Consider the following 18509-nt stretch of genomic DNA (forward strand, 5'->3'; position numbering starts at 1 on the left):
TATATTTAAGATAGTAGAAATTTTGTGAATATTTTGCCAAAAAATAAGATTAGATAGAAATTGGTCATAATCCTTGGTATATTGTCAAAATAAATTCTTTCCTTGATGTCAATAGATAGAAGAATTTAGATGGTCATGGACTATTGGAAATAAATTATTAAAATTATTTGGTACTCTATTCTATTTTGATTTTTTTAACAAAAGATATTGACTAAATTTGTATTGATAGAAAAATAGAAAAATAACTAATAATAGTCAAAATAAATATAGTAAGAAAGATAATTTTAATAAAAAACTTATTATTATTATTATTATTATTACTATTCTTATCTATTTGAGTTAGATTTTAAAAAGAAATAAGAAAAATTAAAGCCTTAATATGAGGTTTTCTGTGGAACAACATCAAATCTTTGATCAAATCTAAAAACACATAGTATAAATGTTGTAAATCTTTTGATGAATAAAAATCTTGTTTCATGGATCTCAAAGTAGTAGAAGTGTTTCAATCTGCAAAATGAATTATTAAAACCTCATATCTAAGTAAATCTAACTTGTAGTTGTTTCTAATGTACAAACTAATATTAATTTTGCCAAAGGTGAGTAAAAAATTATTGTCAGATTGTGTCTATGCTTTGCTTTAAAATTATTTATTAAAATAGAGATTCAAAAAACTATTTTAAAATTAAAAGTGCAATGACCAAACTAACTATGTACCTTAAAAAACCACATTAATTATATTTCAAAAGATTTGGAATAAATTTTTGTTGTAGAGCATAGATTACTTATTATAAGATATAATTAAGAAACATAAGAATTTTCTATTGTATATGAAAAAAAAAGCTTTTGGCAATATTTGATTAGATCTTATTTGAGAGGTTGATAATATTTATTATAAAAAGCTTACAACCTCTAAAACTTAAAGATTATACGAGATGAAATAAGTCTTTGGATGACATTATCCCAAAATATGTCTTACTTTAAAAATCAAAATACAAAATTAGAATAAAAAATATGAGTTAAATCATCTAGAACAACTAAAAGAAAAATTTATAAAATAGGTAGTCAATCTAAAAGCCTAAATTGCTATTAAGGCTTCTTGAAGTAGTACAAAACTATAAAATAACAAATATGTCATATATGCCATTTAATTAAAATTTGAAGGTGGTAATTTGATCTAAAACCAAATATTTTAGCTTAGAAAATTTCTTTAAATGATTTATAGAATACTTGATGCCTTGTTGATTATCATATTTATTTTTGATCTACAAACCAATCTCAAGTCTAAGATTTTGGAAGCCTTAACAAGCTTTTAATTTATTAAAGACATTCTAATTGTTCTAAAAGACTCAAAATCATTTGATCATCGCTTAAAAGAACATGCATATGGATAATGTATATAAAACACATTGCTCAAGCATCAAAGAATGAAGTATAATTTGACCAACACATTTGAAAAATAATTCGGACTAACTTACAAAAGATTAATGAGGAAGTTTATTAGAGATAAATTGAACAAACGACATAATTCTGAAACATCTCTACTTTTAGATCATGGATGGGTTGAGGAATGTTCAGAGTTAAATAAACAAAAGGCTTGAATGACAGTGTATCAGATTGACCATTCACGAAGTAATGCTAGTAGATTAATTCAGTATTAAATATCAAAAAAGATTTGTAGTACTCTAATTTCTACATTTTGATAATGTGTTACGAAATTAGACAACTCTCTGATAACAAAACCCCTAATCAATGCAATGGGTATACCACAACTGTGTCAAAAGGGATAGGAAACAAACTCTGGTGAGTTTGGGAAGACTCAGCAGCATGTGCTTAGTGTCTTTTCAAATCGTAAAAGATTCATGAATCACAATTTGTAAACGAAGCAGGGTAATAGACCTCAGTCGAGTAGCTATTTGGGTGATGGCACACAACTTTTGTCCGACAAGACAACAAAGTTATCATCCAAAACAAACTGCATGGTTTAATCAAAATCTTATTGATATTGACCTTAACGCTCAAGATGTTGGGTAGTTGTTTCACAACCTGACACGTATCATGTCGATCGTAATGAAAGATTCCTGAAAACGGCTTGCGCTCGTAAGGCACGCCATTCACGATTTCACGGTGTTCATTCAGCATCGTTTCCAAGTCCAGCGGATTGACAGAAGACGTCCTGGCAAATCCTTTACGTCCATCAAAACCCTGATGGTACTGAATTGGAGGGACCAAACGTGCAGAGTGTCTTCTCAAATTGTACTGAAGATGTGTGATTAGTCCTATACTCTGCTCAACACTGGGAATAGGTGTCACCAGCAACTAATACACGATCCAGTGACAGCAGAGACCAATTTTCTAAGGGACAGATCTAATGGCAAAGTGGGAAGCAACAATTGTGTATAGTGGCGATCGGCTACGAAGACACGCATGGGGTTCAGTCTCATTCTTATCATCAATGTGTAGCTTCTATCGTCTTCCTATGTTAGAGAACCACTCCTGTATATGGGATCCTGCACCATGCCAAGCGCACTCAAAATCAGAGGCGATTAGGAAATGTATGCTGCGGAAATACATGGCACAACCAAACCTTGCAAAGCCAAGAATTGCCCTAGAATAAATCAAGTGTGAGCTGATACTACGATGGCTATCAAGATATCATAAGTTAATAGAGGAGATGTTTCCAGTAACACCATCTTACCCTCTTTTTTAGCAGCTCCTTCTTTGGCTTGCTCAACGACAGCAAACAGGCGTTTCAAACCTGTACTAGATGCAGCAGCAGCTGCTGCTGCGGACTGAGAAATTGCACCCCTTCCCAGAGCCCCTACGCGAGACATCATGGCTTCCTTGCTTTGTTGTCCAGAGTTTGCAAACGTGGGAGTGGACGGTGCTGTATTCGCTTGATTGGATTGCTGAGACCCACTTACATGTGAAGTTGGTAATGCTTCAATGTTACGGTTTGTAAATCGGTCAATCAATGGCTGCGAATCCGTGCGTTTTACACCCTGAAATGAGGAAACCAATGACACGTTATTTTTGAACAAATAACAAAGACAAGGTCAAAAAAATAAAACTAAGACATCGATTAAGATTGGTAAGCAAAAGTATGATATCTAACCTTAAGGTCAAGAATTCGAAGAAAGTCAGCACCAGAACCTTCCGGTAGCAAGGCACGATAAGTATCCGCAATGGCCTCCATTGGAGATAATATAACCTACAACTCATTGCTAAGTAATTAGCGAGATTTACAGCTTGCTACAATTTCCCAGAAAATAAGACATAGGCTCAAATGTTCTTCACAAAATATACCATAACTGAACATGGTGAAGGAATGTGCATTTATAAATGCTTCCACAATAATGTGAGAGCTATCCAAACCTTCAACAGATGCTCTGCTTTGCTCATTTCACGCGCCACGTACTTGGTATAGCTTGCTGGGGTACTGGCCTGGTCAGTTTAGAACAAACTTCATTTACATAACTTTCTTGCAAGATAAGACGCATTAAATCCAACCTCTAAAGAAAATAGATGGCTCTAAAGTGTAAGAAAAGGATCTTTATTATTCCACTATTCAAGACACACATGTTGAGATCAGGGCTCACCTGGCCTCCAAGTGAAGGAACCTCCAGAAGCAAAGTTTTGACTGCATGTGTATCCAATAGCATCTGCATATCAACAGAAACAAGACCATATTATTCAATGATGAAAGTCACCATACACTCCACTCTACAACTTGGATTAGTTATAGGTGAACCAAATCCAAGAGCAAACAAGATAATAACTCAACAATAATAAACAAACAAAACCTTCATGATGAAATCTGTAAGGGCGAAAAGCGCGATTTTTGATTTCATAAGAATTAACCAAGAAGATATCCGCCTCCAGTCATAACCAGTTGCCATTATGTTATAATTTTTTTTAATCCGCTCTTAATAGTAGCCACACCTAAGGAATTCATCTTTGGCTCAAAATACATAGGCACTAAGTTTTAATCAAGTCAAATGATAATGAACATTTACCAAATCAGAACAATCAAGCCCATATCAGCTCTTGAAGGTTTTAGATTTGCAGACAGCGTGTCCAGTCATCGAAAAGAGACTCGTCAATATTACCGTAAGAGAAAGGTGTTCAAATAGTGGGGACTAGATTCACCTGTTGTGCTCCAGTTTCAGAGATGCGTTTGCATTTGAATATATTGTTGTGGAATTTTGGAGCAAATGACGCTGCTAACTGCACATGGAACGATACAATAAGTGGAGATGCATGAACGTATGATGTGCATGTGCACTCTACAAGGACAAATACTGCCATCATTTGAGAATAGCATACCTTATCCATAAAATATTGAAAGTAGAGAGGCGATAGGAGTCCTGCAATCACTGGGACACTACTAGAAAGTATGACGCTGATGCCATTAACGTAGCTGCAAATCATCGACAATTATAAAAAAATGTAAGGTCTTGGGATGAAACACACCATTGCAGCTAAATAAAGTCCCCACAAAACTCAAGCTTACCCACACTGCGTAGAGGTAAAAGACTGATGCTGGAACTCAAATAAGCACTTCAAAATGAAATCTCCCCCCCCCTCTCTCTCTCTCTCTCTCCACTTATATCTGTCTACAAATATAAGATTGAAATACGTACTCAGATTGGTCGCCCACACTCTCAAGAGTGGCCCATGGAAGACGAGCCATATTAGCCAACTCATTCTCAAGCCGTGTCTCCAAACCAAGTACTAATATTGACAAAGCCTTCGTGATTACTCCAGAAAACTCATCCTACGAAAAGTGCCTTAAGTAAGAAAAAAGTTGTCCACAGATGCGAATCACCTACATTTAATAGGTTCAAATAGGGCGGTCATACCTGTTCTTCAGACATGTCTATGCTTTCTGAAAAGTGGGAATCAATAAGCTTTGCAACGTTCTCGCCCATATTTGCAGCCTGCGAGGAGATAACACCAGATAACTTATGCATGATTCAAGCGTGCGTTCGACATTGGAGATTCTACACCTTAAAAAGCCTGGAAAGATCTTTGTTAAGTATATTGCCTCCCGTCAGGAAGATCGCTGAAAGTCTAGCAACTTAATTCTCCAAGTCCAGGCATCAGACATTACAAAACCCATATTTGCTGATTAGTGCACGCTCCTTTTACAGTCCACAAATGCAGATCTAAAATCAAGATCCCATTAACATCAGCAGATTACTCAATTAAACTGAGAAAAAAAAAAAAAAAAAAAAAAAAAAAAAAACTGCAAAGTAAGCAGCATACGAGGAACCAAATCATACCGTCTCGTGACAGTACTCTGCCGTATTGACAATATAGCAGATGACTCTCTCATCTTTGTCTGAAACCTGGATACACAGACGAACGCAACATTAGAGCATCGTAGCCATTTTAGCGTATCAAATAATATTCGTGCAAGCAACTACATCTTAAAGCTTGATTAATTTTGAAATGTACATCAATATTACCTTCACTTGCCCCTCCGTGCTAGATACAAGTCCAGGCTGACCTCTGGGCAGCCTTGCAACTAGCTTCCCAGCATAAGCTCGAAGCACTCGCTGGAAGACCTATTTCAGAAACAAAGGTCATTTTAGTAATGTTGTCACATGGAATGTGAATATTTAATGGTATTTTGAGAGCTCTACACAGAAGCGCATTGAAACGATTGAACACTACACATCAAACAAAAGAACAGGACATAAAGATGATCCAGATGATTTTTTTCAGAAACTACATAATAAGTCACATTTTAATCAAGCTCTACTTGAAAAGTGACATTCCCGCATGATTCCAAAATCTAAACATGATCTAATTACACTAAATACTCCTCTAAAAACCATAAACATGGCGGATACCAAGACGAATTAAGAAGAGCACCTTGTACAAATTGAAAAGTGTTTGGTTGCGGGTGAGGGCACTGCAACGTTTCAAGCTTCTTTTAATGATCAAAAACACCTGCGCGTAACTGACTCTGAGTAATGCCTAGGTGTGCAAATGAAAACCATGACTGACATGCCCAAACCTATATGCCTAAATGTGCAGAATGAACATGCCTTAATGCAACAATTTGTTGATACGTCTTGTGCAAGATGAAACCGTTAAGCACTAGTAAAATTTGCGATCAAAAGGATGAATGTTCCTCAATGTAGAGGTGTAAGGCTACTTTAGAAAGAAATAAAATGCGGTGAGAAATCAAGTTCTGCCGACTTAGGCTTGAGAAAGTACAAACATGTCCAACTTCTAAAAGAAAATCAAACCTGCGTGCCACTGGATAAGACATTTGTTTGAGTTCCTTCTTCAGCCTCCCACGTTTCTTCCTGTGATTAAAAGCAATGGATTAGAAAAGTTCTATACCTTTCCTCAAGGAATCAACTAACTAGATTACTCTCTCACGTTCAATCAAAGCTGCAGCTTAAGAAAGTGATATACTGACAGATGTGCACCTGAATTAGCTTGTCTAGTGCCTCCATCAAGGTCTTTTCCTCAAGCTCCACGTATATTGACATATGCTTCTCAAAGCATGAGGAGATTGTGCCTCGGAAGTTAAACGCCGCTGCAGCCTGCACCAGGATAATTTCAGACAACTAAAATTAAATCATTTGAACACTTAAAGTTATGAAGAGGAATCCTTCATAATACTACTTAGAGAAAACATTAAGGTTCAATTAAGCAATGCTTTGTGAGGTAACTTTCCATGTTGACGTTACTGATTTTAAGAAAGAAAGGAACAAACAAACACAGACAACCGTTGTCTCCATGACTATTCAACACAGAAAATACAAAAGATAAAAGCTTGCCCTATCATTAGCAGAGTGTTGATTTGCTTTCTTTTCTCCGTCAGTTTCCTGTTCAAAACAAAATCATCAGGAAAAAGCATCAAATTATGAGCTTGATAGCTGTAATAATAGAAAGTGACCACAAACTCAAAGGAAGTAATCATTTCACCGCCAGCTCAAGCAGCTAGATCGATATCCCGACAGACAGACCAGAATACTAGCAAAATGACACAGTCGGATCTGTTTGATTCGAGAATTGCCTGTTTCAGCTTTTGATATTTTTTACGTATAGAAGAAGCAGTGACCTTTCCATCTTTAGTATCAAAACCCTCATTGTCACTTTCCTCTTCTTGTTTCTTTCCCTCACTTCCACCAAAACGCTCCGCCAGCTCTTCCTCAAATTCTAAGGTTCTTTGTAAAGCCTGCAGGTCCGTAGTACATAATAAACTATGGTTATGAACATGAATAAGAATTGAAAAGAGACCATGTTCTGTGATGGTAATATGAGCTCTAACAATTACAAACACATTACTTGTGATGTCTATGATTGAATGATATCATTTCAACATTATACATATGCTGTTCTTACGACTATAAATTAAGTAGATAACTCTGAACTGTGTTGAATTCAAGTGATACGAAAGTATCTCTACGTAGAACTTCTCGAACAATTCATTTTGACCCTGCACATTCAAGTAGAGAATGTGATTTGATATTAGTAATTGAAGCTTTTGATTCAATTGGTCACCTGTAGAAGAGTTCCAACTTCAGGCTTGGGTTGAGCTGTATCAAGAATTTCCATCAACTGAGCCCTGTCATAACATTTCCCATACAAAATATGAATCCACTTTAGAGACAGGTCACTTGATAAAGGACGAATTCACAATAAAAAAATCACCGAGCAAAAACGAAAAGCATCTAAACAACAAAAGGACACTAATCACACGAATATTTCACATTCAGCACCAAAATTCCTCAAACCAACAGCTAGACGACCCAGTAAATTAAGGGGTTAGGATTCTAATGCCCAGTGTAAGGATGCATAATATGGACAGTTGAATTACCGCGTAACTTTACAAAATTGTATGCAGAGAGTGTGTGCAACCCGCCAGCTTGGAGGAAAGATAGACCAAACTTCTTCATTAGACCTTAGTTGGCGCTTTATCCAAGCATATCTACGCTCAGCTTTCTCCAGCTTGGCTACCTCTGTTTAAGGATCATTTGATGAAGGAATGCAAATTTGAGTAGCAATTCGGGAACAGAAATACTTGTTCATTTAGTCAACTTTGGATAGCAATTCTACTTGTCCTCTAGCAAGCTAATTATGACTTTTTGCATTCAGAAACAGTCCATCATGAAATCAGAAGTCGTCATGTAACCAGCAATCGAATGACAGGATTGATGTTCTTGTCTTAGAAAGAAGTTTTCGTTTCTCTAAACCAAGGAACATAAAAGAGCAATTATCTTCGTAAGAACACGTCCAAACAAACCTGTTCCTTGAAAAATTTGCTGATATGCTGTAAGCTCTTTACTACAAACATTGCGAATAAGTTCTTCTTTTGCAGAAGGATCCAGGCCATCAATGACCAAGCAAGCGTCTGCAAGCTGCTGCATCTGTTGACCGTCTTCACTTAAACCAGCTGTTCCCAAACTGTTCCATCCGAAAGTCCACAGTATATCAACGTGAAGCAAAGTACATCCAACAACAGACTAAGGAACATGGATTCAATATATAACACAATAATTACAGCCATGAATTGCTTAGCAAATTTTTCCATAAGTTGCAGGTTGGCTTCCCAAAACACAGAAACAAAAAGTTAGGTTTGACAATAACCTTGCAAAATCAGAGAAGACATGAGACTTTAGCATATCCTTAATGCCCTTGAACTTTTCTCTCAATTCTGTGATTTTTGGAATGTCACTGTATGCTTCAAAATGGCTGCAAAGCTGATTAACTGCCTGCATGATTCACATGCAAAACCAGGCTCACTCCTTTGTGGTCATGAAGACCACTTGCTAAGCACTATTATGCTGATTGTTCTTTATATTCATAGAAGGGCGGTATTTGTAGGTGCGATATCTGTTCAACGGCATAGCCTGCCAGGCAAATGATGTGATAGCAGCACATAGATTATCGAACATCGACCTATCGTATCTTATCAAACACTTGCCTTCCGTACTAGCCAGCACAATCACCCAATAATAAAAATTTCAAAAGCTCAGCACTAACCTCAAGCTGCCCAGCTGCTTCCTTGTATTGACGTTTCACAGCCATAGCTTGAAGTTGTTCCACAGCTGACACTGCATTCAATAATCATCACGGTACGATACTCAAAAGCAAGCCCAGAATACTTCATCGTCAATAAAAAGCATTCAATCTTATGTTTATTAAAAACTGTAGCTTTCAGCCATTAGAAAACATAGAGATTATTTTAATTCAAAATGTGCTGTAGTAGAAAACATAGACATTATATTTTTAGTCGTTTTTACTTTTAATTTTTTCCTCCTTGGTGCACTTCTACAAAGAAACAAGAGCCGAATTTATGAAGTGAAAAACACATTTAAAAGAATTACAAACAAACCTAGCATTGCAAGACGATGAAGAGCCGTTACAGTGGTTGTGATATTCTTCTTTGCAAAATCCAGCTTCTTGATATCACGACAGATTTCCTGAACCATCACCTCACTTTGCTCTGCCTTTTCTTTCATTTCACTTATTTTCTGAGTCAACTCCTGCACATAACCAGCATTCGAGACCAGATTGCGCTTGGTTACCCTAGGTGAGTGATAAATCTACTTCTGCATGCATTACAAAGAAAGCCCAAGTATACGTGCGACAGACAAAACGAAGGCCATGTTCATAATGGCTATTTATGTTTAAAACTTACAAGGCTAAAATTTAACGGCTCCACAACTCATGCCGAGAGTAAGTCACACTATCAGCAAAAGCAAGACTCTCCAGATTATGTGAAAAACCAAAACACAAACCTAGAATATTAGCAAGGATGAGTGAATAATTAAATAGCCACAAACATATAGCGAGGAAGCACTACCTGGATGGCACGCATTGCAGCTGCAAGGTCCTCCTTAGCTTTAGAACCCGAGGTGCTCTGAATATTGCTAACTTGTCAATAATATGATAGAGGAAGGCTAAAAATACTTATACCATCAAGGACAGTCAAAGGCTTCTTTCAAAATGTTAGTATGTTGAACAAGGATCAGAGAAAAAATCAGTCAATAGTTGGAGAAGAGCAACAAGATCTGCAGTTAATCTCTCCACGAAGATTGGTTCCAAGCTAGCACCTGCTGCCTAATTGCTGAAATGATCTCAGCATCTACATGCCGGATCTTGTTACGCAGCTTTCCAAGAAGAGGATCTACTGCCACTAAAGATGCCTCTGCAGCACACCACAGAGTGCAGTTTTCAAAACCCTGTACAAACACAAAGCATAATATGTGCGGGGTACATCTCCCAAACGCAGGATAAGATTGAATTACTTACATCTGCGTAAAAATGATAGACTTGAATCTACCAATAGCAGATTGAGCATGTCAGTGACCATTTGGAACGAATGAGGTTGTAGAATTTTTAGAGTAGAAAACTGCAGAAGCATCGATTTACTACGAAACAAACCCCGACTAAGGTAAACCACTTAAACGCAATAATTGCGATTGAATGAATGCGGTTTAGGAAGACTAGGTTAGCTAAAGATATTAATTTGCATCTAATCCACTCGACAGTACCACATCGAACAAATCCATCACCCTTACTACCAGAAAGGATTGAAGAAGATGATTATATAGAAGGACTCCAGTACTCGGTGAATTGAAATCCGAGGAGTTCGCAAAAGGAACAAATATTAAATTAGAGCATCCAATCTACGCTATATTGCGATTCTGATACTGCTACAAGTGAACAGGATTGTTCCAACTCAAGCATTCTCAACCCACAGTCTTCAAGTCTTTGGAAACTCTTACAGTCTTCAAAGTGTGCTTCAAACTATATTACAAGCGTGTACGCCATAGGTAGCATGCCTCCGAGAATATCACAATCCACAAAGGTGTACAATGCCATTGTAGGACCATTCATATTAAACAATCCTTCCCGTGAGCTTAGACACATAGAGAAAGTCAGAGGAAAGTGCGGTGTTGTTCTAAAACTAAAGATGACTCTTCTGACATGACCTTCATAGTTCATAGTTAACTCTGGAGGGGCAGATAGTCCAAGGTTAGATGCTCAGAATATACGAGAGAACGTTCAGACGATGTGTATAGATGCATACCTGTTGGAAAAATTTCGTTGATGAACTCAAGAGTGCTCGCTTTAGTCCTCGCCATGGCGACCTCTAAATAGACTCCACTCTGACGAAACTTGTTCAGCTAATCAGCTCCAATTTGAACTTATCTCCCATTGAACCCTGCCCCTCTACCATCAGCACTCAAATGCATCGTCATCCTGTCCACTCCCGCCCAGATCTGTAATTAGAGCTCCTCCTGTTCTCCTCTCAACGTGAACAATCCGCCACGCCCCTCATCTACACAGCGCTCCTCGAGCTTTCCACTTCCTCCAGCCTAAAATACTTCCAAAAATTATCCTCGCAGCGAATCCAACAATACAACAAGGGTTCACACAACTCCGAGTAGATTCTCAGCTCCTTTACCACACATGCAATAATACTTCAATAAAACCTCTTCAAACAAACCATCCAACGACGCACGAGAGCATCTCACAAACCGCAAATAAGACAGTACCGCAATCGCAGAGGCATGTTCCCGATGCACTAAATGTGTCTATGAGATGCAAAAATTTGTCGCAGTTGCGAGGAAACGGAAGCTTCAGATCTTGTGAGGGGGGGATGAGGGAGACGGATTCCAGAACGAAACGGTCGTATGAAGAGCCTCCTGTTATTTATGGAACAGTCCACTGAATCAACCAGTGACCAATCAATGATCACGGAGGTCTCTCTATGTGTTATTGATGACCTGGTCTTCACTGGATGAAGGAAGAACCGTAAGGCGGGTATCAACAAGGATTCTGTTCCCTTCGTCCCCTTTGCCGTTCCCGAAAAGACCAGGGCTGTGTGTGCGTGCGTCGAGGTCTGGGTTGATTGCGGCATTCTAGCGTCTCCGAGGGACACTACAGGCTGCGTTTTGGCACCTGTCTCGTTCTCTTTGCTGGCCTCAGCGCGTCTGAGCGAGCGTAGTGACTAGAATTTCTTGCACAAAGCTACACAATTTTTGGGATAATTGTTTTTGGGTCAGCAGGCATCATGTTGGCGAGGGGTTTGGGGCGGAGGCTTCCCACACTCACCCGCCTCGTGCAATCCGCGGAGGGTTCCCCTGGTGCTCTCTTGGATGTGAGCAGCTGCGTGAGGGAGGGTCGTGGTAAAGATGGAGCCGTGGTTCCGTCCAGCTCTAACTTGCTCAGCCGATTCGGGCACTTTTCCCGCGGTAGATCTTGAATCTCTTTCTTCTTGCGTATGGTGTCAACTTTAAGAATGATAGTTATGAACGGTCAAACTAGGGCACGATGCGGGTTGTGTATCCCGTTATGCATATTTTTTTCCCTGTTCTGGAATTTTTTTCATTTAATAGGAGTGAGCTTGGTTTTGTGGCTTTTAGGAAAGGGGAACCGGTTTTGTACGATGCGTAGAGTTGTGGGTTCTGTCTGTTACCTTCTTTTGAGTAATTGTAATGATTTTGCTCTTGATCTAGTAGAAGTGCGGATTCTACAGCTAGAATGTTTTACCTGTCCAGGTTTTTGGCTAGCTAGCAGTTGCGTATGTCGCGGAGGTTTAGTTCTGGAACAGTTTCGGAAAGCTAATTATGTGTGATGTTCTTTGAAAATCTATATCCTGTTACCCTAAAAAATCAGTGATTCGATGTAGTTGATCCAGTGCAGAGAATTGTAATGTCTGTTTGAAAGTTATGATGTACAAAGGTTATTCAGTGAGAATGTGCGTTTAGGGTGAAAATACGAGGTCATGTATTAGAGGTTTTTGATTATGCGGAGTAACAGTGTGGTAGCAGTTGTTGCCTTGGGGTTTGATTTGAAATTGAATGAAGCGACTGATTATTGTATGTGTGCTTCGGCAATAAGATTTATTTATGACCACCAGCGTATTAGCAGAGAATATTAGTCTGGTACATTCGTTGTGATGGATGTGAAAGATTAGTATTTTCGCTCCTGACTGTGTGCTACAAAACATTGGTCCGAATTCGTCATAAATTTTCAAATGTTGAAATTAATTTTGATAGGCTGAGTATGAAAGGCGCAAGAACGTTGGTACTAAGCAGCCATTGTTGAAACTAAAATACCTTTGTTTCATTTTCCAGGATTTGCCTCAGACGCCTTAGCAGGTACAGCTTCAGGAACTGCCACTATGCCAGCTACACAAATGGCACTCAAGAATATATCCAACGAGATCACATACGATGAGCACACACATGAACGATGTGCTCCAGGAGATCCTAGCAAGAAAGCTTTTGCTTACCTGGTTCTCACAGGTATATTGTAGACCTTTCTCTAAAAGTTTTCCAGCGTTTCTTTAGTCCCGGTCTTAATCTTGCCTGGCTTATTTTTTTGTGAACTTCGGAAGTTCTGGGGTAGGGACTCTTTAGTCTCGGTCGCTTCTATGTTTTGTTTGTCCCGACAGGCGCATGTTTCAACAACAATGGTTGTAATTATGTACATACAGAAGATGTGCTCTAACAGTGTGGAGCATGTTGCAGGCGGGCGTTTCATCTATGCTTCAGCTCTGCGAATCTTGGCGCTGAAGCTGATTCTGTCCATGTCAGCCAGTCGTGACGTTCTTGCTCTGGCGTCATTGGAGGTGGACATCAGCAGCATCGAGCCCGGATCGACGGTGACTGTGAAGTGGAGAGGCAAGCCCGTGTTTGTGCGGCATAGGACTGAGGCAGACATCAAACTGGCGAACTCAACTCCATTGAACGAGCTTCGGGATCCCGAGGACGACGCCGCAAGGGTCCTGAACCCGGAGTGGTTAGTGGTGGTGGGCGTGTGCACCCACTTAGGATGCGTGCCTTTGCCGAATGCAGGAGATTATGGAGGCTGGTTCTGTCCATGCCACGGTTCTCACTACGACATTTCTGGAAGAATTAGGAAGGGTCCAGCTCCTTACAACCTAGAAGTTCCCCAGTACAAGTTCACCGAGGAGACGAAGCTTCTAATCGGTTAAGAGAGCAAAATGTGTTGGGTGTGACTCGGCTGATCTTTGGCTACACTTGAAGCTGCTGAATGATATATTTCAATCTTCGAAGTCCTATTGTTAGCTAGGCAATCGCAGTAGAGGTACATCGTGTGCGTCATACCAAGCAAGCTTTACATTTGAGACACATTTATTGAAGGTTGACAGCGTGACTTGTAGTCAGGCGTTAGGTTTGGTAGCTTTACTGGAGTTGAAATAACAATTGTCCTCCGGCACATATTACAAATTTGAATTGACTCCTTTCAATGCGTTTACAGCTTTCTGAGGAATTCAGTTTTTAGATTATGCCAGAGATGTGCCTGACTGCCATTCAGTATTGTCTCCTCGTCATTGCATTGTTCAGAAAGAGTCCAACCTGGAGTCTGGAATTCTCTATTCTTCACTTCTCGTCTTCTTCGCGCTATTAAATACTAGCAAGCTTCCAGATAGAAGTTCAACTTAATTCCATATAATGAAGGTCTCACAGTATATCAAATAATTAACTTGTGGTGAACCTGTTTTGAAAAAGCAGGTAGAAAACATTTCTAGATGATCGCATTAAGAAGGTACAAAAGTCAGAACAACAATGAGATTGTGAAATTAACGGAGGAACTTTGGATGTATTTTAGTTATCAAGATCAAATTTGCTTCCAAAATTAAGAGAAATGGATTACAACAGAGGCAAATGGGATTAATTAACTTAGCAATCTGTGAAGGTCAAAGGAATTAAAATCGTATCAATCACTGATTTCAGTAACCCAACTATTTACAAAACTTCTTTGAAGCTTTACAATTGGCAGCAGAGTTGAGAGCTAATGATATTGCATTTCAATCTCATTTAACTATTAATACTTTCACATTTCCAAAATCTTCTTTCACATAGTTTTTTTTTATAAACTTCATAGATCTCATAAAAAGAGTATTCATTATGATAATTAAATAAAATTAAATAATAATTATCTTAATTAATGTGTAGTTTCTAAATGTATTAATCACATTCATAAGAATTATTTCCATGCACCTCTTCCAGACCTTGATACTACTTTCAAAAAAATCTAATGTCGTATTCCATTGTATTTTTTAAAGCCAATTTAAAAATTCATATTTTATCATAACATATTTTTTTACACTTATTTCATTATTTTTTTCCACTATCTTTATTTCTTTTATTTAAATTAATTTGATTCAATAAAGACAAGGACTAAACTTTTGTAACTAGAGACATTGTTGAACTAATTATGATTTATATTACAAACAACACAAATGTAATAAAATTGCAATACATCAGCTTCATAATAAAACAATTGTTCACAACATGTGTTGTTTCCTATTAAAAAAAAGATTTTAAAAATTATCATGAAAAAAAAAATGTATTCATTATATACAATTTATACATATATATGCATTTATATTGTTTTATATACAAACTTTATATTATTTTACATACTCCCTCTTCTAGTTCACTTCTTAAAATGCTGCAAGTCACTTGTTGTATTAAGGGATTTCAAACATGATAAGATTGCAAATCTAAATAACTAAGATTTACAACTTGATATTTCCAAAATCACTCAAAATATCATATCTAAAATATCATTGTTCAAACCTTTGTACCCCTTGATATTTTGTGAAATATCAAGTAATATCAAATTGACCTAGCATGTTGACTTAACATTCTACATCCATCATTTTTCACTCTTTTTTGATATTCCTTATGTCTTTGAAGAAGATTCCTAATATTATAGGTTGTAGCAAAGGAGGTCATTTTGGAAGAACTAACCATGCCACAATTGTTTCTTCCTTGAAGACCCAATAAACTTCCAAAAGTTACATGGTTCAACCAAGACTAAAGTATGCGAGAAGCAAAGATCAAAATTTGGAGCTTTGGTGCGGTTTGTGAATCAGATAAACAAAACATCAAAGAACAAATTTAATTTTTTTGCGACTAATATACTAGGTTGAATGCATGGTATATATTATAATATTATAATTATTTATAGTATGTAAAAATTAACTAAAATATATAATATATTTATAATTTTTGATGTACATTAGAATGGTTAGTAGGTTAATTTTAAGAGAGTTGATGTAAGAAAATTTATTTTGAGGTTTATCTATATTGATTATAGTGTTTAAATTATATAGGATTTAGATATTTAGTATAAAACTTAAAGAGGACATTGGGATTCAAAGATGAAGATCTAAACCTCTAAAACAACATATTTGGAGGGATGAAAGCAAGATATGGATGGAAAAAATCAAAAGATAATGATTTTCATTCCTATTGATCAAGGGCCATGCCCAATAGGCATTTAGCATGTTGTCGACAACTATAACAAGGATTTTGACAACTATAGAAGAAGCATTTGAAAATCAAAAGGAAAAATTGTAAGATTTATAATTGAAGCTACAATCTATGTGCAAAGTTTAGAGGATTTGGAATTAGGATGATGAAGTTATAACCATTTGAAGTTAAAAAGTCTTTTTAAGACATACTGTTGCTATTTTGAAAAAAAAATGAGTTTTATGATTGATTTTGGAGATCGAGAGGTACAACTATAAGGGTAATTTCAAGATCTACATATTTTGTGAAAGAATTTTTGCATTTAGAGTTTGTATAAAGAAGTTATAGAGCGTTGAAGACAATACATGTAATTCAAAGGCAGTAAGTGAGTCATTTTGTTGATAGTAATGGTTGGAACCATATCTTGAGCTTTCGGATGAAATTTTGGCTCAATTTTTTTAAAAGTATATATTATTAGGTTAAAAAGCTATATATCAAAATTTTATGATATTTGAGTATTTAGTTTAAGAGATATAAAGAAAATTGCACATATGTGTATATAAGTAAGGATTTGAAGCTACTATTAGAATTTTGGCAATATCTCAAGATTTGTAATGAATTTGTAGTTAAAATTTATTGTGGTAGTTTTTAATTTTATATTAATACTTCATGTAAAATTTTGGTTTATCTAGACAGTCTAACCAAGAGATATGAGTTGTTGAAGTTTGAAAAAAATTCACTTTAAGGATATAAAAGATTTTATAATATTTTTATCACATTTTTAGTAATCTTTGGTACTTAAGGCCTATGTATTGATGTAATTGCTCCTATAGGGACAATTTTATATATGAACTTGGTGTGTTTTTTTTTTTTTTTTTTTTTTTTTTAATATCTTGAGAATTGAATGATCAATTAATAACAATTAGAAGTCCAACGCTTTCTTAAAGCAAATTCTCTCTACTTTGACAGTATTTTTAAGGCTAAGTTCATGGATGCATATGACTAGTCAATGGATATTGGCATTGGCATCGATGAAAAGAATTACAAGTGGGATATATATAACATAGTTACAAAGTTAGACATCACTTGTTATTTCTTTTGAAGAATAAATGCTTTATAAAACATATAGCCAAATGAGATCATTTTTTGTGAGAAAGATTCTATAATAGGAATAATTACTAATTCACCATTACAATCACTTGACTTGAACTTGCTACTTGAAGAATTGGTATTCAAAGATATTTGAGAGGTCTTGCTGTAAGATAAATTCAAAAAAGTGTATAAGGATAAGTATAATTTTTTTCTCTCTTACAATTCTCTTTGGTCCTTGTCCTTATCACCATCATTACTTCTTCTAAGACATCTATCAATTAACACCATCACCTCTATTATTCCAAAAAAATTGATTTAACCACTTATTTAAGAATTTGAAAAAAATCTTTAAAAAAATACCACATAATGGCCAATTGTCACAGATATACACATGTAAATCAATAATTACCTATATGATTAGATAAAAGTAGGTAAAAATAGGTTAATTTTATAATATTTTTTATACAAGCTTCTTAGAAGCTTTATAAATGTTGCTTTGATTTTATAGATATCTATAATTGATTTTTTAAGTTAAAAACGTGGTCAACAAGTTAGCCATGTGTTATACATATTGGTAGCTTGAAGAACAAGCTAACTATGTGGTCCACACATAAAAAACTTATTTTTGTAAGCTAAAGCATATATCATGCAAAGTCAACATATATTAGAGGTCTTATAGAACATTGCCACATAGCTCATAGTTAGATAGTATATATTGAGGGAAGAGTGAAGCCCTCTTTAGTCGTGCCTACTTCTTCATTGCTTCCAGTCTAGATTAAAAAGTCTCTAGTTTTTTTGTCTTTTAACAATAGCTATTCCAATTTTTTTTTAATATACATACTACTTTATTGCTATTTTGTCACTTTTCTTTTGATACAAACTTTTCAGATTTATGCATCTTCTTCTAGTTCATATTTTTGACGAATTGACAAGAGTATACTTATAATATTGGAGCTTTGTCTTCTCTTAATTAAGAGTGGATTACTTCTTTCTCTTGATAAGACATAAGTGTATTAGAAGTTGTGGATTACTATTGAGGACATGAATTTTAAAGAAAGAAAATCTTCAATACACTCTTCTATCACTGAAGAGAATTAAAAAGTCACTCAAAAATGATATATTATTGAATTAGAATGGCTATTGCCAAAGACA

At 36.3% G+C, this 18509-nt stretch overlaps 2 protein-coding genes across 5 annotated transcripts; one reads left to right on the plus strand and one right to left on the minus strand.

The window, feature by feature from the left end:
• Positions 1 to 1977: 1977 nt before the first annotated feature.
• LOC112285946 (vacuolar protein sorting-associated protein 53 A) lies at positions 1978 to 11661 on the minus strand. 4 transcript variants are annotated; one of them, XM_024527366.3, is made up of 26 exons: positions 11529 to 11661; positions 11060 to 11232; positions 10080 to 10174; positions 9830 to 9886; positions 9359 to 9509; positions 9007 to 9077; positions 8611 to 8735; positions 8267 to 8427; positions 7841 to 7982; positions 7525 to 7588; positions 7037 to 7198; positions 6798 to 6845; positions 6444 to 6560; positions 6258 to 6317; positions 5878 to 5955; positions 5469 to 5567; positions 5283 to 5348; positions 4860 to 4937; positions 4641 to 4774; positions 4324 to 4417; positions 4147 to 4224; positions 3597 to 3659; positions 3373 to 3441; positions 3113 to 3208; positions 2696 to 2999; positions 1978 to 2507 (listed from the first exon to the last, which is right to left on the minus strand). In XM_024527366.3, exons 2-26 carry the CDS (start codon positions 11112 to 11114, stop codon positions 2464 to 2466), a joined length of 2511 nt encoding a protein of 836 aa, XP_024383134.1. In that variant the 5' UTR covers positions 11115 to 11232; positions 11529 to 11661; the 3' UTR covers positions 1978 to 2463. The 4 variants fall into 4 exon arrangements, with proteins under 4 accessions (XP_024383134.1, XP_090108528.1, XP_090108527.1 ...); XM_090252402.1 differs by having other exon boundaries at positions 7082 to 7198; positions 11060 to 11348; positions 11529 to 11648; XM_090252401.1 differs by having other exon boundaries at positions 11060 to 11348; positions 11529 to 11648.
• Positions 11662 to 11926: 265 nt separating this feature from the next.
• On the plus strand, positions 11927 to 14255 carry LOC112286142 (cytochrome b-c1 complex subunit Rieske-4, mitochondrial). The gene is made up of 3 exons (XM_024527771.3): positions 11927 to 12227; positions 13113 to 13283; positions 13509 to 14255. Exons 1-3 carry the CDS (start codon positions 12047 to 12049, stop codon positions 13973 to 13975), a joined length of 819 nt encoding a protein of 272 aa, XP_024383539.1. The 5' UTR covers positions 11927 to 12046; the 3' UTR covers positions 13976 to 14255.
• Positions 14256 to 18509: the final 4254 nt, after the last annotated feature.

This window comes from Physcomitrium patens, chromosome 8 (genome assembly GCF_059467195.1).
Source record: "Physcomitrium patens ecotype Gransden chromosome 8, ASM5946719v1, whole genome shotgun sequence".
Classification (NCBI taxonomy): Eukaryota; Viridiplantae; Streptophyta; class Bryopsida; order Funariales; family Funariaceae; genus Physcomitrium; species Physcomitrium patens.

Coding starts and splice junctions, on each gene's coding strand:
- LOC112285946 (XM_024527366.3), bottom strand. CDS start 11,114: ATGGCGAGGACTAAAGCGAGCACTCTTGAGTTCATCAACGAAATTTTT. Junction 6,318..6,443: donor CACTAGACAAGCTAATTCAG/GTGCACATCTGT, acceptor TTTTAATCACAG/GAAGAAACGTGGGAGGCTGA. Junction 4,225..4,323: donor TTCAATATTTTATGGATAAG/GTATGCTATTCT, acceptor TTCCATGTGCAG/TTAGCAGCGTCATTTGCTCC.
- LOC112286142 (XM_024527771.3), top strand. CDS start 12,047: ATGTTGGCGAGGGGTTTGGGGCGGAGGCTTCCCACACTCACCCGCCTC. Junction 12,228..13,112: donor ATTCGGGCACTTTTCCCGCG/GTAGATCTTGAA, acceptor TTCATTTTCCAG/GATTTGCCTCAGACGCCTTA. Junction 13,284..13,508: donor TGCTTACCTGGTTCTCACAG/GTATATTGTAGA, acceptor AGCATGTTGCAG/GCGGGCGTTTCATCTATGCT.